Source organism: Rhincodon typus, chromosome 1 (genome assembly GCF_021869965.1).
Source record: "Rhincodon typus isolate 14 chromosome 1, sRhiTyp1.1, whole genome shotgun sequence".
In the NCBI taxonomy this organism is placed as follows: Eukaryota; Metazoa; Chordata; class Chondrichthyes; order Orectolobiformes; family Rhincodontidae; genus Rhincodon; species Rhincodon typus.
The window spans coordinates 174,134,060-174,158,025 of record NC_063332.1 but is presented as its reverse complement, the minus strand read 5'-3'; the positions used below and the strand labels follow the sequence as shown (position 1 = coordinate 174,158,025).

Below are 23,966 nucleotides of genomic sequence, written 5' to 3'. Positions count from 1 at the left end.
TGAACTTCTACCAGGTCACCTCTCAACCTCCTACACTCCAGTGAAAACAGTCCCAGCCTATTCAGCATTTTCTTATAACTCAAACCTTCCATACCCAGGAACATAGTAAGTTTGACACTAAAATTGGTGGCATAGTACAGTGAAGAAGGTTTTCTAAGATTACAAAGGGTTGTTGATCAAATGGGTCAATGGGCTGAAAAAGTGGAGTTCAATCTGAATAAATGTGAGTATTGCATTTTGGTACAACAAACAAGGGTAGGGTTTTATAATTAATGGCCGGTCTTGGGTAGTGATGCAGAACAGAGGGGCCTAGGAGTTCAGGTACATAATTCTTTGAAGTTTACATCACATATAGACAGGGTGGTTAAAAAGGCATTTGGCACACTTGCCTTCATTGCTCCATCCTTTGAGTATAGGAGTCGGGACTTCACGTTGATGTTGTACAGGACATTGGTGAGGCTTCCTCTGGAAGATTGTGTCCAGTTCTGGTTCTCAGTTATAGGAAAGATATTATTAAGCCGGGAAAGGTTCAGAAGAAATTTACCAGGATATTGCCAGATATTGAAGGTTTGAGTTATAGAGAAAGGCTGGATAGGCTGGGACTTTCTTCATTGGAGCGTAGGAGGTTGATAGAAGTTTATAAAATAATGAGAGGTATAGATAGAGATAAGGATAGTTGTCATTTCCCTAGGATCGGGGATTTCAAGAACTAGGGGGCACATTTTTAAGGTGAGAGGAGAGAGATTTTAAAAAAGACATGGGGGCAAATTTTTACATAGCGGGTGGCTCGCGTGTGGAATGAACTTCCATAGGAAGTGGTGTATGCAGGTACAGTTACAACGTTTAAAAAACATTTAGATAAATACGTGAATAGGAAAGGTTTGGAGGAATATGGGCCAGGAGCAGGCAGGCGGGACTAGTTTAGTTTGGGATTATGTTCAGCATAGACTGGTTGGACCGAAGGGTCTGTTTCCATGCTGTATGACTCTATGGAGAACCATAGAGGCTTCATCACCTTCAACCATCTCACTCCCCTCCACCCACATCACCCTTTCCACTGGTCACCCAGCGTATCCATCCATACGATCCTTTCCTTGTCATGAACAAATAGAGAACAAGTAAGTTTGTCATTGGACAGTTCCCAGCTATGATAGGTATTACTATGCAGGAGCTGGCCACTCCTTCTATCCATCACTTATGAGTCATTTCAGTTGCCTTGTCATCTCACACAATCAGTAGCTGCAGACATGGTAAAGATTATTGCTGTTGTAGCTTTTGTGTCAAGTTTACTTTCTTCATGTTCATTCATGGGCTGTGGTTTGATTAATTGATTGATTGATTGGTTGATTTATTGTCATGTGTACTGGAGTACAGTGAAAAACTTTGTTTACCAGCAGTGTAGACAGATCTTAGTAAGTAAGGATGTACAGATGAGAGCTTATAAAAAGATTTAGCTAGAGGCATAGAGGTTACATTGCACAGGGCATGCGCTAGCCAAGATCAACTTTAACAAGATCAGCATTATTTGAGGGTAAAGAGTCCCCTCATCAGTCTAATAACGGCCAGGAAGAAGCTGTTCCTGAACCTGCTGGTGCATGTGTTCAGGCTTCTGTATCTTCTGCCTGATGGAAGAGGTTGTAGGAGATCATTACTGGGGTGTGATGGGTCTTTGATGATGTTGGCTGCCTTTCCACGGCAGCAAGTCATGAAAATGGAGTCCATGGACAGGAGGTTGGCTTCTGTGATGGTCTGGGCTGTGCACAGCACCTTCTGTAGTTTCTTACGGTCCTGGGCAGAGCAGTTGCCGTACCAGGCCGTTATGCACCCGGACAGTATGCTTTCAATGGTGCATCTGTAGGAGTTGGTGAGGGACCTTATGGACTTGTCAAATTTCCTGAGCTGCCTGAGGAAGAAGAGGTGTTGTTGTGCCTTCTTGACCATTACATCTACATGGGAAGCCCAGGACAGGTTGTCAGTTATCGTCACTCCAAGGAACTTGATGCTCTCCACCCTCTCAATCTCAGTTCCGTTGTTGTAGATGGCAACGCATTCACATCATTTCTTTCTGAAGTCAATGATCAATGCCGACTTTGAGAAAGAGGTTGTTCTCCTTGCACCACATCAACAAGTCCTCTATTTCCCTTCTGTATCTTGACTAGTGTTGTTAGATATCTGTCCCACTACAGTGTGTCGTCAGCAAACTTGTAGATGGCGTTCATTTGGAATTTGGCAACACAGTTGTGGGTGTACAGGGAGTATAATAGGCATCACTGGTTAGGCCAGCACTTATTGCCCATCCCTAATTGCCCTCCAGAAGACAGTGACTAGAAAGTACACTTACAATGCCATTAGGAAGGGAATTCCAGGATTTTGACCTAGCAACAGTGAAGGAACAGTGATATATTTCCAAGTCAGGATGGTGAATGTCTTGGAAAGGAACTTGCAGGGGGTGGTGTTCCCATGTATTGGCTGCCCTTGTTCTACCAGATGGAAGTGGTCGTGGGTTTGGAAGGTGCTGTCTGAGGATCTTTGGTGAATTTCTGCAGTGTATCTTGTAGCTAGTATGCACTGCTACTACAGAGCGTCAGTATTGGAGAGAGTAAATGCTGAAAAATTTTGTTATTTTTAATAGAAGAAGCCAACATGAAACACGCATTTATTGAGATTAAATAGTGTGTGTACAGGAGCAAGTTTGAATAGTGAATTGCAATGAATCATGAAATTGCAGACCCACCACAACCCTAAAAGATATAGAACTGTTTCATAAAGATAGGTTTACCTCGGTCTGACTGGTCGTTGTGAGCTGTACTTGGAACAGGCTGGTGAGGCCTCTCTTGATGTTCTGGATTATCAACGGTTCGTTAGAAAATGAATAAAAGGTCTTCACCTGGAGAATGAAAACATCAAGGTTGAAGAGAGTACACCTGGTGCTGGAAATAGGTAAAGTCCTCAACAAAAGCAACTACTTGCGTTTCTGTAGCACCTTTAACTTGGTAAAAAATGTCCCCAGGAGTGAAATCAGGCTAAATTTGACATCAATCCACATAATGAGATATTAGGACAGGGTGACTAAAAGCTTGGCCAATGACGTGGGACATCTTAAAGGAGGAACGAGGGATAGACAATCTTAGAAAGGGAATTCCAGAGCATAGGGCCCAAGCAGCTGAATGTATGGCCACCAAAGGACCAGATGAAATATGGGGCTTTGTAAATTGTTGAGTAAATCTGATGATGAATGATATACTTACTAGTTATTGTGAATGATCATGAATTGTTCTCACAGTATTGCTATGATGTGAAAAGAGGCCATTCAGCCCATCAACTCCACATCCGCATGGTTCTGTTGTGTTGGATTGAATTTGGTTTCCCCTGACATTGGAGTTCGTAGCTGGAGGACATGGATTTAAGGGGATAATCAAAAATATTAAAGCTGAGAAAAGGGGAATTGTTCCTACGCAATGAGATTTTAAGATGGGGAATGTGCTGCATGGAGCAGCAGATTCAACAATAACTTTCAAAAGGGAATTGGGTATATACTTGAAAATAATTTTATTTTAAATTACAGGGTTTTGTGGGGAAAAAAAATAGAGTCAGACTAATGGGACTCTTTAAAAGATGTGACACAAACACAGTGGGCTGAATGACCTCCTTATATGATAATTGAATGAGTTACTGGAGAATTGGCTGCCCTGGGATAGTATTCCAGCATAAATCAACATCTTTGAAGAGCAAACAGGCAGAAATGGGGAGGAACCGCCTTCTTAACAAGTTATATAAAGTGTTTTAAATGACAGTCACACTGGACTCAAAACATTAACTCTGTTTTTCCATCCACGGGTATGGCCATACCTGCTACGTTTCTCCAAAACTTTCAGTCTTTATTATAAAAATGATGTAGTTTCCTTCAATATAGGGTTGTGTTGTGCATTTATTCCAATTATCTCAGATACAATGGTTTATTTAGTTACTTTTTTTCTGTACATTGTCACTTAAGGGTGTAGTGATTGTAATGAGTTTCATTCATTGGTTGTAAGGCGTTTTGCCATATTTTATCGACTCTGACTTCCAGCATGAGCAGTCCTTTCTATCTTCTGGACCTTATAGAATATGATTTCCCTGATTGGGGCTGTTAAACTGGTCCAAACGGGGAGCCCTGGCTGACAGATAACAACAGAAGTGTCAGAGGTTCTGCTCACTCTGAGGGCTGACTGTGAGGGAGCCAGACCCAGTGTCAAGTACTATGCATGTGTTAGTAAAAGGTGACTTGGTGACAGGATACCAGCTTCTATGGAGTTACTTCAAATGAATGGAACCAAGGCAGATAAACAGAGTTAAAAAGCAGAGGAGCCAAGATTGAATTGAATGAAAGCACAGGTCAAAAATGCCAAATGACCTCCTCCTGTTTGTGTTCTACACAAAGCACTGGTTGTGGTCCCACAGAAAGGACCAAGATACATGAGGAGAGGGAGAAGGGACATTTAGTTACTTTATGGTCCTGGGATGTAATGCTGGGGATGGATAAGAAACCTTATTGGTATGGTGGGCGGGAGGTGGTGGTAGTGGTGGTGGTAGATGGGCGTATCATGTTCCCCATTATTGGTTTGAGGGGGGAGGGGGGAGGGGGAAGGGGTGATGGGTGTTTCTTGTTCCTCATTCATTAGGGAAGACAGTGACAAAGTAGCAGTATCGCTGGTTTAGTAATGGAGAGGCCCAGTGAATACTCTGGGGACACAGGTTCTGTCCATGCAGTTGGTGGATGCAAATGAATAAGTCTGGAATTAAAAGCCAGAGTCAGTGTTGGTGAGGTGACCACTGGTTGCTGTAAAAACCCATTTAGTTCATTAATGTTCTTTAGGGAAGTAAATCTGCAATCCTTACCTGGTCTAGCCTACTTGTGACTCCTGACCCACAGCAATGTGTTAACTTGGAACTGCCCTCTGAAAATGGTCCATTCAGATCAAGGTAAATTAGGGATGGGCAACAGATGCTGACAACGCCCACAACTCAAACAACAAAGGAAAAACTGTCCTCCTCTTGGATGAGATTGTAGGCCTGCTCACTCGAGTGGACAGTACCATTACGCTGAAGAAGGAAGTTCTCCCCAGTGTCCTGGCCTATATTTATCTCTCAAACGGCACTACCAAAAACTACCTATTCATTATCACATTGCTGTTTGTGGGAGCTTGCTGTGCAATAAATGACTGCCATATTTCCTACAGTGACCGCACTACATTCATTGGTTATAAGGCATTTTGCAACATCCAATGACTGTAAAGACAGGAATATATAAAGTCACAGGTTCTTAGAGGTATGGAGTCCATTCAGGCCACTGTATCTGTGCTGGTCTTTCTTCCAATCCTTCAGGTCCATTTGGTTTCTTACAATGGAAGCTGATGATGAATTGTGTTAAAAAGCTGGTTGCAGGAGCTCCAGTCAACATACTTAATCTGATAGCCCTATCCCAGCTCCTACTTTTACAGAAAGGTCGTTCACCTCCTACAGAAATCCAGGACACCTCAGGACACTAGTGGGCTCAGCCTCTGAACATAAGACTGGCTCCAAATGAAGTTATAAATTTGGGAACTCGTCTTGACAATCAGCTCCCCTCCCTGGAAAAGCCCAGAGAGGGTGAGATATGGGAATAACCGTGTGATAGTTTGCTGAGGAGAATCCCTCACACTCCTAATGCAATTAAAACAGGGTTTTGTTATCATAGAATCACAGATGTATTTTGGTGCAGGAGATCATTTGGCTCGTTATATCTGCATCAGATCTTCAAATGAACATCATCACACAGTGCCAATCTCCTGCTTTTTTTCCCTGTAACCCTGCACCTTATTTCTTTCTAATTGAACCTGCTTACATCTCATTTCCAGGCAGTGCATTCCAGACCCTAACTACTCACTGGGTGAAAAAGTTTTTTTTCTCAACTCACATTTGCTTTTTCGCAAATTGCTTAAAATCTATGAATCTGGTTCTTGATCATGTTATGAGTAGGAATAGTTTCTTCCTGTCTGTCTGGCCTCATTGTATTTACTGAAAATTTCTGTCAAATTTTGTCTTGTCTTCTTCTCCCCAAGGTGAACAGGCCCAACTTCTTCAATCTATTCTTATAACTGAAACTTCTTATTCCTGGAACCATTCTTGTAAACCACTTCTGCACTCTCTTCAATAATGTTCACATTTTTCCTACAATGTGATGCCCACAAATATACGTAATACTTCAGTTAAGGTCTAACAAGCATCTTGAACAAGTTCAATATCACCTCCTGTCTCTTGTTCCAATTAAGAATGTTGTGATGGCACATTTATGGTATCAGGTATCATCTACCTGAAAGATAAGACAACTCACCACATAAAGGTGCACTTTACTCTGCATTTGACAACCAGTGAGTGTAAAGTCACAGATAAATCTATCAGTTTTCTTTTTATTAAGGTTACGAATAAGCACCCTGACTTTTGAACTGCCAAGGTGTCCTATCTCTATTTGCAGCCTCCAGGATTCCAGACTCTGAACCTTAAGCAACACTCAGGCACAACCCTATTGCCATCCGTGTAGTAATGAAGACTTTATCACACAATGATCATTACAATAATTCACAGAGTTAAAGTGTACCCTTCTGATCCAGAAACCTGTAAGTTATCACCTCTGCACAGGTAAAACTCATTTAAAAAGTAGAGGTTAGAATTCCACTCACTGGAATGGGTACCAAGCAAACTGCTATGGATTATCAAAATGTTATAACAGAGGAGGAAGCGCATTTTTCTGTTGTGAGCTCTCTGAAAGGGATATCTAACAAAACTGCAAGTTTCACATCTACCTGTTCAGCTGGGTTGCTAACTCTGGCTGGGTGCACTCCTGGAGGCCTCATCACGTGACCTTCCACTGCTCCTGCTCCCGACACTGCCTCCAGTGGTCGATCCATTATCATGGTGCCCATCTTCTCATGGCCAAATCAGAAGCAAGGAAATATCTTTGCTGACTGAATGATTCTGCACTTTCATTTAATGGTCTTTTCTCCTCATCTCCAATATTTGTTTTTGAATACATTTGTCCTCTAATTACAATTTGTTTTTAGACAAGCAGACAACTTTTTGGAAGACTCTGATGAACTGTCTCCCTTGGGGTTTTTTTTGCCCAAGTCAGAGCCTGGAAATCAATATTCAACTCCTGGAAACTCCAGGGCAATTCTAGAGGGTTGTTAGGACTAACCTTAAACTAATTGTTAGACTGCAGCTATTCAAGAAGTCAGCTGACCACCACCTTCTCAAGGGCAACTAAGGATGGGCAATAAATGCTGGAGAGCCAACGACGCCCACATCCCACAAATGAATAAATAAAATTCTTGCCTTTTCTCGTGAGATGGGGGCATCACTAGCAAGGCTAGTGTTTTTTTTTTGCCTGTCCCTAATTACCCTTGAACTGGCTTGCTGAGTGTTTCAGGGGGTAGTTTAGGGTTAGCCGCATTGCTGTAGATCTGGAGATGAGGGTCAGTCATCTAGTTTGCAATGCAAAGGGGTTGGCAACAGTACGGGTTCAATTCCTGCACTGGATGAGGTTAACATGAGGACCTCCTTCTCAACCTCTGCCCTCACCCTTCTGATTCAGAAACCTGTAAGTTATCACTCCTGCATAGGTAAAACTCATTTATAAAATAGAGGCTAGAATTCCACTCACTGGAATGGGTACCACGCAAACTGCTGTAGATTATTGGAATGTTATAACACAGGAGGAAGTGCATTGTTCCAGTGTGAGCCCTCCGAAAGGGATCTCTAACATAACTGCAAGTTTCACATCCACCTATTCAGCTGGGTCGCTAACTCTGGCTGGGTGCACTCCTGGAGGCCTCATCATGTGACCTTCCACTGCCCCTGTCCCCAATACCAATTGTGTCTCTCGAGAGAGAGAGAGAGAGAGAGAGAGAGAGAGAGTAGCCCCATTGTTTGGTAAGATTATAGTAACTTTACCTTGACAACAAGGTGCAGAGCTGGATGAACACAGCAGGCCAAGCAGCATCACAGGAGCAGAAAGGCTGACGTTTCAGGCCTAGACCCTTCATCAGAAAAAGGATCTGGAGTCAGCCAGTGACCAAACTGAGCAGATGGGTTTCCATGATACAATTACTGTGATTAACATTCACTTCCAGATTTTTATGAATTGGATAGGCTGGGACTTCTTTTTCCTGGAGCATAGGATGTTGAAGGGTGACTTACAGAGGTTTATAAAATCATGAGGTGAATTGCAAAGGTCTTTTTCCCCGGGTAGCAGAGTTAAAAACTAGAGGGCATAATTTTAAAGTGAAAGTTGAAAGATTTAAAAGGGACCTGAGGGGGAACATTTTCACACAGAGGGTGGTTCATATCTGGAATGAAAGGCCAGAGGAAGTTGCAGGTACAGTTATGACATTTAAAAGATATTTGGACAGGTACATGAATATGGAAGGTTTACAGGGAGGGCAGCCAAATGCAGGCAAATGGGAAACATGGTCAGCATGGACAAGTTGAACCAAAGGCTTTGTTTCCATGCTTTATGACTTTATGACTCTTACCACCTGCCTTGGTAAGATTTAAACTCTAGCCCCCAGATCATTTGACAGTATCCATTGATTTCTGGTCCACTGTCAGCACCAGTAGACCTCTACAGTCTCAAATACATGGTTATGACCTGCAATATCATTTGTGATTGTAAAGTATTATCTTCTCTTGGCCGCTGCTAGTAAATCCTTGGCTGAACCTTGAATTCATTTGTCACTCCCACAGTCAGCAAAATTCCTGCGGCTGCATTATAGTCACTGAGCCACTGTGTCACAATTTAATTGGTTAATTCTGAATGTGGACATTCCTCCTTAATCATATTAGTGATGTAATGACCATCAAGAGGTCAAAGTACCATTGGGTCCCTGGCAACCATAAGTATATTCGCATGCTGACAAATTACCTTTGTAATTATTGGCAGAGCTAGATCTGATCCATTCACAAAATTACACATTGGAGACACAGGGCAAATACATGACCCTTGAGTAAAGCACCGCAAGGACTGCAGCAGTACAAGGAGACAGCTTCTTACAACCTTCTCTAGCAAAGTAAGGTGTGGGCAATAAATTCTGGATTGACCAGAATTAAAAAAAAACCCTTGTGCATGCACCAAGAGAAGCAACCTCTATTACCAGCTGCAAAGTCAACTAACTGGTGCTTTTGATCATTAGAAATTTCTGTCGCCTATCCAATGTATTCCACATCTTGATTATTTCTAAACTTGTAACTTCAACCGCTTAGAAGGACAAAGGTAGCAAGTACACAGGCACATCACCTACAAGCAAGTTCTCCTGCATGTCAAACACCATCCTGACTTGTAAATATATCACCATTGCTTCATCATTGAGGGGTCACAGCGGACCTCCCTTCCCACAGCACCATGGACAGATCTACACCACACAGAGTGCTGAGTTTTAGCTGGTTCACCACCACCTTCTCAAGTGCAATTAGTGAGGGTAACAAAAGCTGGCCTTAGCAATGATCATGAATTAATAAAGAAGAAATATCTCCTTAAATAGCAGTGTTCTTCTTAGTATCCAACCCTAACTTTTTCTTTCTCCAGTTCTAGTCCTGTTTTATGGATGTGATCTGCTGCAATTGTTTGCAATATTGCTCAGGAACTTTTCTAGGCTGGTTAATATCTGATAAGTTTCTATAAGATTCCCCTGATCCCTGTAGATACATCCAAAGTTTTTAGAGCCTTTCAATGCGACTGCAATTAGTGCCTTAAGTTTAATAAAGGATTTCAAAGCTGCTCATGTCAATGAATCACGAGGGATGCAATTTAAAAAAGAGAAAATGGACTTGCATCTATATAGCACCTTTCACTTCACATCCCAAAGAGTGTTGCAGCAAGACTCTTAGCAATTTTTCTAGATGCACCATAGAAAGCATTCTATCTGGATGCATCACAGCTTGGTACGGCAACTGCTCTGCCCAGGACCGTAAGAAACTACAGAGAGTAATGAACACAGCCCAATCCATCATACAAACCAACCTTCCATCCATTAACTCCATCTATACTTCTCACTGCCTTGGGAAGGCAGGAACATAATCAAAGACCCCTCCCATCCTGCTTATAATCTCTTCCAACCTTTTCACTTGGGCAGTAGATTCAAAAACTTAAACACACATACCAACAGATTCAAGAACAGCTTCTTCCTCTCTGGTATTAGACTTCTGAATGGTTGTCTCAAATTTTAAATTTAACGTTGATCATGCTCTCTGTGCACTTTCTGTGCAGCTGTAACATTGTATTCCTCGCTCTGTTCTATTACCCTAACGCACTTTGTATGGTATGATCGGCCTGTACTGCATGCAAAACAAAACTTTTCACTGTACCTTGGTACATGTGATAATAATAAATGAAATCAAATCAAATGAAACACCTTTTGAAGTGTAGCCATTGTCATAATATAGACAAGCATGGCCATCAATTTATGTACAGCAAGACCCCATAAGCAGCAAGGTCACAATGGTCAGATAATCTATTTTAGTTTAGGCTGATCACAAAACAGTCCACAGTACCTTCCCATTAATCCAGTGGATGAGGACTGGGCTCTTCAAAGCTGCCAGATTGCTCTTTCCCAGAATCCCTCCTCCTGTAGAGTCTTTAAAGATGTTTTTGTCATCCGTTCGTTCACTCACATTTTCAAAGTTGACATCAGTTATCTGCGAAAGGATGCAATTCAGCAGTTAAATATCAGGGGAGAAACTGAGCATTAAAATCAAAACAAGGCAGTGAGTAGTTGTGATCTGGGACACACTGCCTGGAAAAGCAGTGGAAGCAGTTTCAATAGAAACTTTCAAAAGTGAATTAGATAAATACTTGGAAAGGAAAAAACATTGACAGAAACATGAGGAATGAGCAGTGGGATGTGTGAATAGAAACAACAGACTGAACAGACTCTCTCAGTGTTGAATAATTTCATGGTTGGGTTTTCGAGATTATGAATGTGTTTGACACGAAGCAAAGATGTTTCTGTTTGGGGGTGATGGGGAAAGAGAGACAAAATTAGACACAGTATGGAGATGTTAATCGCCAACATGAAGGAAATCTGGAGAAATGTATATATGAAGAGAGTGGTGAGAGTGTGGAACTCACTACCTCAGGGACTGGCAGCATAGATACATTGAAATGTAAAATAGGTAAATGCATGGGGGAGAAGTCTATGCTAATATAGAGTTAGACAGGCAAAAAAAGATTGGAAGTGTCTGGCTTTTGAGCTTAACCACTGGGTTTGCTCACCACACCATCCTAGATCATGAGTTTTGTTCATTATTGGAGAGTACAGGAAGAACCTCCTTTGGGTAAGGTGAATAGGGTGACAGTTCGATTGCCCAACTGGGTGGATCCATTGTTATTGAGAAGTCATAGCAACATAGAAACTAGGAGCAGGAGTAGGCCATTCAGCCCTTTGAGTCGGCTTTGCCATTCAATACGATCAAGGCCAACCCTCTATCTCAATGCTGTATTTCCATTTCTCCCCAAAATACTTGATCCCTTTAAAATCTAAAAATATATCGGTCTCTTTCTTGAATATATTTCGTGACTTGACCTGCACAGCTTCTTGTGGTAGAGAATTCCATAGGGTGACCACTCTCTGGGTGAAGAAATCTTTCTTCATGTCAGTCCTAAACGGTCTTTTTTAAAATTCATTCATGGGATGAGGGCATCGCTGGCCAGGCCAGCATTTATTGCCCATCCCTAATTGCCCAGAGGACAGTTAAGAGTCAACCACATTGCTGTGGGTCTGGAGTCACATGCAAGCCAGACCAGGTAAGGATGGCAATTTCCTTGTCTAAAAGGACATCAGTGACACAGGTGGGTTTTTCCAATAATTGGCATTGGATTCATGGTCATCATTAGACTCTTTTGTTTTATTGAATTCAAATTCTACTATCTGACATGGTGGGATTCAAACTCAGGTCCCCAGAACATTAGCTGGGTCTCTAGATTAATAGTCTCTACACTCTGTCCCGAAACTGTGTTCTCTGGTTTGAGACTTCACAATCAAAGAAACATCCTCCCTGTATCTACAGTCATTCTTAATCAACTGGAAATGATTGTGATGGGGAGGGCAATGCAATGAAGCCTCCAGAGATACCTCCACCCTGGGTTACTCACCCTGTTCTTGGACTGTGGCCTTCCACCAGATGCTGCCCAAGGTGCTAAATACTTCCAGCATTTGATCCATTTATTACTGAACTGAGAGAAGGTGTTTTCATCCTAATTATTTAATGTACAAATAACTACAATACTGTTATAGAGAACCCAGTGATCATTCATTCCTGGTAAGATCCATAAGGAAAAAAGTCTATTCCCTATTAGCCAGGCTGGTTGTTTACTAATAACAAATATTTCCGCTAAATATTAAAAATATTTATGTCTAAAATGCAGGCCCATTGAATTGTGACAGACATTTTTAATGATGGTGCCCTATCTCCTGCAGTGGGAACACACACTCTCTGTTCCTGGCCTTTTGCTTACTGGTGGTCACATGGAACCTGGAAGATCCTGGAAGGTTGGCAACTCCAGCCAGAGACTGAGTCTGGGATCTTCCTGGCCTGTATGTTGACAGTCACCAGAGACTGGTGAACTGTCTTCAAACTCCTGTATCTGAAGGGTGAAAGATTAAACCCGGAAAGTCAGGGGTCTGAAATGTACAAAATACACCCTGCGCATAGAATCATGTTCCCCAAAACAAACCAAAAGCAACCAACTCTGAAGGTCCCCAATCATCTTCACCTTGTCTCCTGTCAAAATGAGTAAGAAAACACCTGGGCAGGTGGGAGATTGATGCGGTCTTGGGATCCTCAGTCACCGGGATCTTCCTTGTCAATTCTGATCTAAGCATATGGGTGAAATATAACTCAAAACATCTTTTTCTCATGGAAAGAATTTATTGGCTAATCAGCCACACAACAATAGGGCCACTTTCTCCTCTTTTTTTATATCTTCACAGGATCGTAGAATTTCTACAGTGTGGAAGCAGGCCATTCAGCCCTCCATGAGAGCATCACAGCCAGACCCATTCCTCCTACCTATCACCCTGTCTATCCCATTGCTAATTCACCTAACCTGCACATCCCTGGACACTTTGGGGCAATTTAGCATGGCCAATCCATCTAGCCTGCACATCTTTGGACTGTGGGAGGAAACCAGACCACCCAGAGGAAACCCACACAGACACGGGGAGAATGTGCAAACTCCACACAGACAGTCGCCCGAGGGTGGAATACAACCCGGGTTTCCGGCGCTGTGAGGCAGCAGTGCTAACCACTGAGCCACCGTGCCACCCCAATAACAGAAAGTATCCCCACAACCAAATTACCCATGGTAATGGTCATCATTTATCCTTCACCAATGAAATCTCCCGTGTTTCCAACTAATCAAGTTAAATAAAATAGCCAACAGTGGCACAGGCACGGTGGGCTGAAGGGCCTGTTCCTGTACTGTACTCTTCTGCGTTCTCTAAAGGCAATACAAATTACCAAACGTGAGGAGAAGTAGGGAGTGAGGGAGGGGCTTACATCAAAATGGAGTTGGAAGGGGAGACAAGGCACTCCACCCTCTATGATGCCCAACTCTCTAAAAGTATTGAGAATGGACATCATGTGCTCCCTCTCCAAGGATGCCAGGGCACAAACATAGCAGCATAGGAGCGACAGACAGTTGGCAGCAATGACCCCTCTCCACTGCTCCCTGCCAGGACCTGCCTTTTGCCCCTCCCTATATTTACTCAGTCACTTAGTTAATCAGTGGATTCCTGTCAGCACCCTAACTCTTGCTATACTGACATTTCTGAGCCTTGTGACTGAAGCTAAAGAAAGAGTCAAGAAGTGGCTTCAAAGGGAGAGAAGAGAACAATCACCAAAAGCAGTAAGTATTCTTCTCCCCTAGCAAACCCTCCCTCCACCTCTGCTCCCAGTACAGGTACAAGGAGCCAAATGGTCCCCTTGAGTGTTGAATCATTCTACGGTTAAAATGGTTACCATTAATCAGAACCTACCGTAATTCTGATAAGCTGATCTCCTTCGTTGCTTGAGTTCCGCCACAGCAAGTCAACGTTGATGCTGGATGCAATTTTAAATCCGGCACTCTCTTCGTCCATTCCTCTACCTCTGTCTAACTGTATCTCCATGGTATAACTGTATTTGTAGGTCTTCTCAGCATTAAACCTTGGTCCACCAAGTTGTGCTGGTTAAAAACAGCAAGTTAAAATTATAATAAGTTGGATTGTAAGCAAGCTGTACTCCTATGAGGAGTATCTCAGTTCACACCCACTTTGTTGAAAGTGAAGGTTGCTGTCCACTTTGTGACAGGTCCCCAAGCAACGATTGCATTGCCTCATTAGAAAGTTCATCAGTGTTTGCATCAGAGAACCAAACTTACAGCAAGACAGATGATTCACGTGCAAGGGACCTAGAATCACAGAAGCATAGAATCCCTACAGCATGAAAAGAAGCCATTCAGCCCTTTGAGTCTGCACTGACCCTCTGAAGAGCAACTCACACAGACTAAGCACGCCCCCCACCTCATCCCCATATCCCTGCATTTCCCATGGCTAACCCACCTAGTCTACACATCCCGGGACACTATGGGGCAAATTACCATGGCTGGTCCACCATTCCTTCACATCCTTGTACCTAAAGTGTTAGTGAAAGGAAGTACATTCTTCTCATTGAATGGTGACATTCAGTTCTCTGTTACCTCTCTCTCGATCCCTCTCCTGTCTCTGATTTGTCAAACTGCTTTCCTGACATCCTTTCCTGGAGGAGCAGAAATTTCCTCCAGCTGGCTATTGGGAAGACCAAAGTCATTTGGTTCAGATTCTGACACAAACCTCAATCCATAAGCCTTTTCCTGGAGGCTGAACCAGACTATCGTCACCCTCAGCTTCCCACTTCTCTCTGAGGTGAGATGTCAACGACAGATCAGCACCCTCACTAAGACAACGCCTACTTCCGCCTTGGCACCGTGCTCAGCTCATTTGAGAATTCCCTCCCTAAGGGCATTGTGGGTCAACCCACAGCAGGTGGACTGCAGCAATTCATGAAGGCAGCTCACCACCACCTTCTCAATGGCAACTAGGGAGGGGCAATAAAATCTGGCCCAAACAGGCTGGAAATATTGCGTGTAACTACCTGAAACACGTGAGAGAATATTAATTGCATTGCAGTGAAAACAATGTGTCTATATTGTCAGTGTATAGAAAGTTTTGTGCGTTTTTCACTCAAATGATAAATTTCCATCACACTTTAGCTCATGAATTCAGAAGTATCAAACTGTTGAATCCAGGAGTTTTAGGGCGATCTCTTTGACTGATGATTAAATGATTTGATGGATTATTTAGAGACAAACTCGTAGAATCCACAAAAAGGAACCATAATCTCACAATTAGAACCAGGCAATTGAAAAGTGATATTAAGGAGAATAGCAGAAATTCGCAATTCCCTCCAGCTATTGAGGCCTGGGGATTAAGGGAAAATTACAAAACAGATTGGTTGAGTTATAATCAATCAGGGTATTTGGACGCATTATGCAATGAAGGTGGGTTGACCTAATCTAATGGTAAAACAGAACTGATGAGCTGAGTGGCTTCCTCATGGTCCTGTATTCTCTGATTCAATTTAAACATTACCAGAGGGATAGCTACCAGTGGAATTTGAGCAGGTCTGACATAGACCATCAAGCCCTGGATCACCACATTTCATCGTTATAGACGCAAGTCAATCATGAGAAAAATGTCATTTCCTGAAGATGCTGGATTACTACAAAAAAAATTACTCTCTAAATGACCTTAGGGTATGGTTGGGGGAATTAGCTTCTAACTGATGAGCATTTTCAGGATCTAGATCTCACATTAAACATTCAGCCACAGTCTAATCACACCCAGATACACTTTGCAGTTTGAATTGATAGATTACAATGTGCTCCTGTCAGTACAGATAATTGTAATCTTCCTGTTCAGACATATCATAAAACACCTCTGGCCCAGGTTGAATATCAACCCGCAAGCCCCTTAAACACATGCAAAGAGCTAACAGTAACAGCAAGAGAGATTTCTGGTCTGGCCTGCGATGGAAGGAAAGCCGGAGACTCTGCCAAAACTGTCTATCACTCCAAGAGTCTTGAGTCTTGAACCCAGATCTTCTGGCTCAGAGACAGGGACACTACCACTGCACCGCAAAAACCCTACTTCCTGTCACTATTTGTTGGTAGCAATGTCATGGGAGATTTTCACAAGCTATAACTTGTTAAACAGTTCTCAACCTTAATCCTTTGTGTTGGTTATTCCGAGGCTGTGATCACCTCAATCAAACAAAAGGTGTGTACATCACAGCATGCTCAGTGAGTCTGAGTGCTGTGACAACATATGCTTTTACACGCATATTAAGGCCTGGTGCTATAGACAGTGATGGCAGAGTCTCCGAATTTCTTCCCATCACATGGCTGACCAGGAATTTCTCCTTTTACTCCTGTCCTTGGCATGTGTTGGAAGGACTCGCAGGTTGATTTTCAACCAGTTTAGACAAGATACAAACACACCTTCCTTAACCGTTGAGTCCTGGAGTGGCTCAAAGGCAGAGAAGGTGAAACTAATCTGGGTCAGAGTGATCTCTTGAAATTGTTGGATTAACTAAGGTGTGGGAGAGAAATTTCCTGGAGTTTTTTTTTCAAATTGCCCTGGATATTTTTTTAATAGCTTGTCACATGGTTTCAGGCAGACAGTGTAAATACTGTGAACTTCACAGCACCACTCTTATGCAGGACAGGTTGTGAATACTAGCAGGTACAGCACATAACAAGAAGGCTAAGGGATTGATACCCTTTATTATTAAGTAAATTGAACATTAAAGGAATGGTGTTATGTTTCAGTTATACACATGAGACCATATCTCGAATACTGTGTGCAGTTTTGGCTTCCTTATTTAAGAAAGGATGTGAATGTATTGGAGGTAGCTCACAGATTTATTAGATTGACACTTGGAATAAGCAGGTTGTCTTGTGAGGAACATTGGACAGATTGAAACTCTAGTGGAAATGAGCCCAAAGAATGAGGGATGACTTGATCGAAGTGTATTAGATCCTAAATGGTCTTGATAAAGTAGATGCGGAAACAATGTCTCCTCTTGTGGGTGATCCAGAACCAGGGGACACTGTTTTAAAATTAAGGTATCACCCTTGCTGAACACAAACCTTTCCTCTTTAAGAGACTTTCGATCTATCTGCCTCAGAGGACAGTGGACGCAGGTTATTAAAAATATACACGGATGGAGGGTTCTTATTAGGCAATGGTTATTATAGATGGGAATGTGAAATTCAAAAAACGAACAGATCAGCCATGATCTTATTGAATGGAAGAACAGGTAGGGCTGAATGGCCTACATCTGATCCTACTTTGTATGTTTCTTAGTACCTAGATGCTACTTAATGCAGTGGGCCTTCATGAAATGAGGTGATGAGGGTTCTAACCAGCTCTGCAGTGACAAGTTTGTCTCTCTCATCACCTCCATTAAATATAGCACATCAGCAACAGAATATATATTTACACAAGTTAATACAGAAAGACAGCCTTGAGTTTACTCATTTTGGAATTTTAATTGAGAAATGATCTTACGGGGGTGTAAAAGATGGTTAAAAAAAAAATACGTTCAGGAAATGTCCTCAAATGAAACTGTGAGTGTATGGAGGGTCCTGCCTGATTGGCTGGTGGAATTCAACAGTAAGTATCAAAGCTGGAATTGAAAAGGAAAATATTCAAAGGAAAGATTTTCAGGCTACAGAGAAAGGATAGAGGAGTAAAATTAATTGGAAGGCTCATAATAGAGCCAACACAGGCACAAATAGTATAATGGCTTCCTTGTGTGACTTATGAGGGATCTATGATTCTGTGAGGACAAAGGGTTACAAATTCAGATTAGTACCGGACAAATTATTGATACCAAAAAAGTTCTTTGCACTAAGAGTGACCAATACATGGATTTCAGTTCCAGGAGAGAGAAGAGATCATCTCTCACTCTTTTAAACTCCAGAAAATATAAGTCTGACCAGTTTAACTTTTTCTTGTAATAGAAACAACCCATTCCAGATATTAGTGTAGTAAATTTCCTCTGTACTGATTCCCAGGCATTTAATTCCTTCCTTAAATAAGGAGACTAGTACTGTACACAGAGGGCTGTTGGGGCTGGGATGTTAGTATATTCAAGGCTGAGAATAACAGATTTTTTTTTTAATCAGTAAGGGAACTCAGGGTTGTAGGAATAAGGCAGGAAAATGGAGTTGAGGATGATTAGATCAGCCATAGCAGACTCACTTGGCTGAATGGCTTACTTCTGCTCTTACATCTTGCGTTGTAGTAGTCCACAGTCCTCTGGAAGTGGTCTCACCAATACCCTGTATAACTAAAGCATGATGTGAGCTACAACTCTAGTTCTCCCTGGGCACTCCAGCGAGATTTTCAGAAGCACTAGTACTGATGTCTTGATATGGGATACAATGCTTGTGGCTCGATGAAGTACAGACACATAGAAACTACACTAATTATAGTAAGTGCATGATAAGGTGAAGTCTTCATAAACTCAATGGAACAATTCCCCATCAAGCAGCTTATCAAAATACATTGTTGTCACAATCCATAAAACTGGGTGCAAAAGTTCAAACTTGCATGCAGGTTTATGAGTTGGAACTTAACATCAGTGACACTGATCCATCCCCATGAATCCAAGTTTCAGTGGACAACTTAAAGCACAATGTTGTGTGCGCAGAGGTTCAGAAACTACTGCAACCCTCTGCCTGATAACGGCATGCAACCGTTCACAGATACATAGAAACAAGAGGAGACCGTTCATTCAATTCAGCCTGTTCCACCTCTCAATTAGATCATGGCTGATCAGCTTACCTCATTGCCACTATCCTGCACTATCTCCGTGTTCCTCGATGTGATTGGTCTCCAGAACTGTATCAACCCCTTTCTTAAGAATGGTATATCGTAAATAAAATCAATCAATTGCAAATTTCTCTGCCTCTTGCCACATTGTGAGATTCAAATCACTAGGAAAGGCTGAAGGTCGTGGAGCTCTTATCTCTAAAAAATAAATCAGTTGACTGAATAAAGGATGTACTTTTTGAAGCAGTTTATCAGGGAAAACATGGAGAAGGTGTTTCAACTTTTCCACTGGGAAGACCAAGATGAGGGATTGTAAAAGATAAGGTAGTCACAAGAGATCCAGTAGAAAAATCAGAAGAAACTTCATTACCCAGGGAGTGGTGACAATATGGAACTCACTCTCCGCAGCAAATGGTTGAAGCAAGCAACATAGCTCCGTGTAAAGGAAATCCAGGTGAACTGACGAGATGGAAAATACTAGAAGGATATTTTGATAAAGTTTGATCATAAGAGATGGGAGCAGTAGGCCATTCAGCCCATTGAGCTATTCTACCAGTCAATGTGAGTGAGGCTGATCTGATTATGGCTGTAACTCCACTTTCCTGTCAGCACCACCATAATCCTTGACTCCCTTGTTCATCAAAAATAGGAGAAGGCACATGTGGAAAATAAATCTTGACATGGGCTTGATGGGCCATATGGTCTCATTCTGTACTGCAACTTTTGTGTAATTCTATGTTACAGCCAGCTCACCACTAAAATGAAACCTGAAAGTAATTGTTGGGGAAATGATGTAAAGTGGGCAAATATGACTCAGCACCTCCAAAAATCTACCTAAGAATTATCCTCATGGGGAAAAGCACAGTTAACATTATCAAAAGTATTTCTTCTGAGGAAGAGGTGGAAGAGGAAACAAGGTAACAGATGGTGTGGAACCCCAGTGCAAGAGTCTAAGGGTTTTTTTGTTTTATTTTAGTTACTCGTGGGATGTGGTCATTGCTAGCCAGCATTTATTTCCCATTCCTCGTTGCCCTTGAGAAGGTGGCAGTGAACTGTCTTCTTGAACCACTGCAGTCTGTGTTAATGTTTAACAATAGCTTTGCCTTTTACATTGGGCCATTACTACTGCTGTCACATTTGCCCCTCCTCCACCTCTGTCGAAAGTTTAAACAAAACCAATCTTCAACTCCTTTCAGTTTTGAAGAAGAGCCGAACTGGACTCAAAACATTAACTCTGTTTCTCCTCTCTCCAAAGATGTGGCCAGACCAGCTGAGCTCATCCAGCATTCTGTGTTTGTTTCAGATTTCCAGCTTCTGCAGTATTTTGCTTTTGTTTAAGCCTCCCCCACCACCAAACACTAACTCGACTAACTCAGTCTCCCCCCCTCCACCCCCAGAACCTACACCCACATGGGCACACACACTGGGTTTGCAATCACGGTTGCGCTGCACAGGGGAAAGATACAGCCATATTCACTGGATGAGAAAACATGTCTCATTGTCTGATAGGCTCAAGAGGCATGTAAGCTCAGCTCTAAGCCATGCCCCTTAGAGTCTAACTAAGGACAATGAGTTGTAGGAATGCAAAAAGCAAGAGTGTTTATTAAAAAGACGGAAGGTGCTCCATAAAGGACATAATAATACATCTGCATAGATCCACAACACAGGGCTATAATATTCTTTTAGGGTCTAGGCTGTAACATCAGTACAATATGTGTTCTTCCAACCTCTTGCAAGATTTTCAAACAGAGTCATATAAAGAAACTGCAAAGTGACGTTTTAGTACAGCAAGTGGTCTGGACGTGTTACCTGAAATGATATCGAAAGCAGATTGAATAATAACTTTCAAAAGGGAGTTGGATCTATAATTAGAAAGGAAAAATTCAAAGGGACGAGGTGATTGAGTGTGGCACAAGTTGAATCGTACTCTGAATCGAACTATGCTGTAAAACACCATCATTTTAAAGCCTTTAAATCCAGAGTAGAGTTAAAGGAGGTGCGGAATCCATATTCATATTCAGAGGCAAGCTTCTTCCTAGACTCAACTTGCAGTTATGTTCAATTTACAATACCTGGTTTACAGCTGGTGGGGTATATTAACAAACGGAATAAATTTTTATTCAAATAATTCCGAAGTCTGGACTAATGATTTGGGAACATGGGTTCAAACATCACCACAACAGCTGATGAAATTGAATTGAATAAATAAACCTGAAATGAAATAGCTAGACTTGTTGTAGTGACTCTGAAACTACTGGATTGATGAAAAAGCCATCTTGTTCATTCATACCCTTCAGAGAAGGAAATTTGTCACCTTTACCCAGTCTGGCCCATGGGACCACTAGGTCCACAGCAATGTAGCTGAATCTTTAGGACACAGTAAGCCACCCAGTTGTATTCAAGAAGGTGGCACAGAACCATCTTCTCCAGGGCATTTAGGGATGGGCAATAAAGCTGGCATAGCCAGCAACACCCACAACCTGTGAATGAATTCTATAAAGTTTTGAAAGCTGTGGGAACATGGGAAAATGTATGACCAGAAAAGACTGTGGATTATAGTTATCTCAAACATCAACAACACTCAATCATCCATTCCTTAAAATATCTATCCAATTCTCCTGTAGTGCTTTGCACAATATCTGCTTCCATGAACTGCCCATTTGCCAAATTCATAACCTTCTGTGTAATGTAATTTTATCCAATATTATCTTTTTTAAGCTTTAGCTCTTGTCCCCTAGAGACCATAACAACCCTGACACTATTTTCACTATTCAGTTTATTTATTCCTGAAGAATCTTGACCGTTTGAGAAATATCTCCTCTGAGGCTTTCATTTCCCCAGAATTAGACAATCACTGACCCTTTAATCTTTCCACCCCCACTCAGCTGGCAGTCTGGTTGGCATGTTAGACTGAGGACAATATTCCTCCTCTAGTCAGGCTTGTAACTCCCGTCCCAGACAGCAGTAGAGGCAGCATCATTGATGATTTCTAAAGTTAGTGAGATAGATTCTTGATTGACGAGGGAGTCAGAGGATGTAGGAGGAAGCAAGGTGGAGTTGATCAGCTATGGCTTTATCAAATGACAGAGCAGGCTTGAGGGGCTGAATGGCCTACTCATGCCCTTACTTTATGTTCATGTGTGCCTGGATACTGTGAAGGAATGTGCTACCCAACTTTTATGGCGTGCAATTTGTGCGAATTGATATCCTTGTGTAGGCAAAAACAAGTTTTTATGTTCCCATTGGCTCCTACTACCTAATGAACAAAGTAGGTTCAGATCAGAAGAGAAAGAAATGAAGTTCAAAAGAACAAAATAAAGGCCATTCAGCCCAGATAAGTTTCTTTGATTCCATATTAAGGAATTGAATCGAACCAACAGGACAGACACAAGCCACTTGACCCAACTCATCCACCTGTCATCTTAAACTCTGCAAGAGCATCGTCTCATCTTCCCCGCTGTTGTTAGACTTCTGAATGGACCTCTCAAATTTTAAACTTGATGTTGATCTCACTCTTTGTGCACGTCCTCTGTAGCCACAACATTACTTTCCTCGCTCTATTACCCAAATGCACTTTATATGGTATGATCTACCTGCACTGCATGCAAAACAATACCTTTCACTGTATCTAGGTACATGTGACAATAAATCAAATCAAAAATCTTAGCTCAGTTCAACGCAACCTATCAGCATAAACTTGAGCTCATCAACTTCTCTCTTCTTAAATTTATCTAAAATTAGTCCAGTAAATTCCAGTAAATAGCTCTCTGAGTAAAGAGGTTTCTCCTGAATTCCATATTAGGGATAGTGGATTCCTGTTTCCCCCTCAATGTCCAACAATTAAATTTCTCATCTTCCAAATGACTGTAGAACAACACAGTGATACGTTTGACACAAGCAGCAATGTATTGGCTGCAAACGACCCATCTGTTGTTTCAGCAAAACAGTCCTTGTGTCCCATTAATTGTGAATAGAAGCACCGGCTAGGATAAATGCTTCAGTGCACTGCATCCGCAAGCTACACACATTAGAAAGAAACACCAACCACGTACTCACGTTTTGCAGAAATTGAAGACAACGAGGTCATGAGGATTAGCAGCACCCAAAGCGTCGACATTTTTCAACACCGTGTATCCTGGTGGGAGGAATTAGAAGGGGCAGCCTCAAAGGAGATATCTATGTATCAAAAAAAGGCAGAGGTGGAGGGAGAGGTGAATGGCTTGGAGGGGAACTTACAAAATCAAATCAGCTCTGGAGAAGGAGCCACTGAAAAAGTTAGGGCAGAAGCTTTTAACGTTTATCTAGATGGAACAGAGGTTAGGTTCCAAACTCCACATTGTGGTTCTAAGTCCTTGAGTTAAATATTAATCAGCAGAGATTTTATACAGATCCTGATATAGAAACTGACTGGACCAAAAAAACATTCCGATTCCTCATTCCATCAAGCAGAGAGAAGGCACATGACACTACACATTGACTCTAGGAGGTGAATCAAGAATGCAAAGCTTTTGACATTCCCTCCAGTGTAACATTCTGTCCATTTCACAGAACTGCAAGTAGTAGGATTTAACATAGTAGGTTTGAAAATGCTCTTTGAAAACTGTCAAAGGTCACGGGCAAAATCTGTGTAGCAGCTCCAATACACTGATCACATCAGAATACTACTCCTTCAGTTACTAGTGGTGTACCTCAAGGATCTCAGTTACTAGTGGTGTACCTCAGTGGTGTACCTCAAGGATCTGTTTTGGGGCCACTGCTGTTTGTCATTTTTATAAATGACCTGGATGAGGGCATAGAAGGATGGGTTAGTAAATTTGCAGATGACACCAAAGTCGGTGGAGTTGTGGATAGTGCAGAAGGATGTTGCAGGTTACAGAGGGACATAGATAGGTTGCAGAGCTGGGCTGAGAGGTGGCAAATGGAGTTTAATGCGGAAAAGTGTGAGGTGATTCACTTTGGAAGGAGTAACAGGAATACAGAGTACTGGGCTAATGGTAAGATTCTTGGTAGTGTGGATGAGCAGAGAGATCTCGGTGT

General features: G+C 42.0%; 1 protein-coding gene across 1 annotated transcript in view; it reads right to left on the bottom strand.

Moving 5' to 3' along the window:
- Positions 1–23,127, bottom strand: part of LOC109922915 (microsomal triglyceride transfer protein) — a 50,688-nt gene extending 27,561 nt beyond the window's left edge. The window contains exons 1-4 of the mRNA XM_048599990.1: positions 22,986–23,127; positions 14,049–14,236; positions 10,564–10,707; positions 2,780–2,887 (exon numbers count right to left, since the gene is read on the bottom strand). Coding sequence (XP_048455947.1) covers positions 2,780–2,887; positions 10,564–10,707; positions 14,049–14,236; positions 22,986–23,046 — 501 coding nt within the window. The 5' untranslated portion in view covers positions 23,047–23,127. The remainder of the gene's footprint in view (positions 1–2,779; positions 2,888–10,563; positions 10,708–14,048; positions 14,237–22,985) is intronic.
- Between the last annotated feature and the right edge of the window lie 839 nt (positions 23,128–23,966).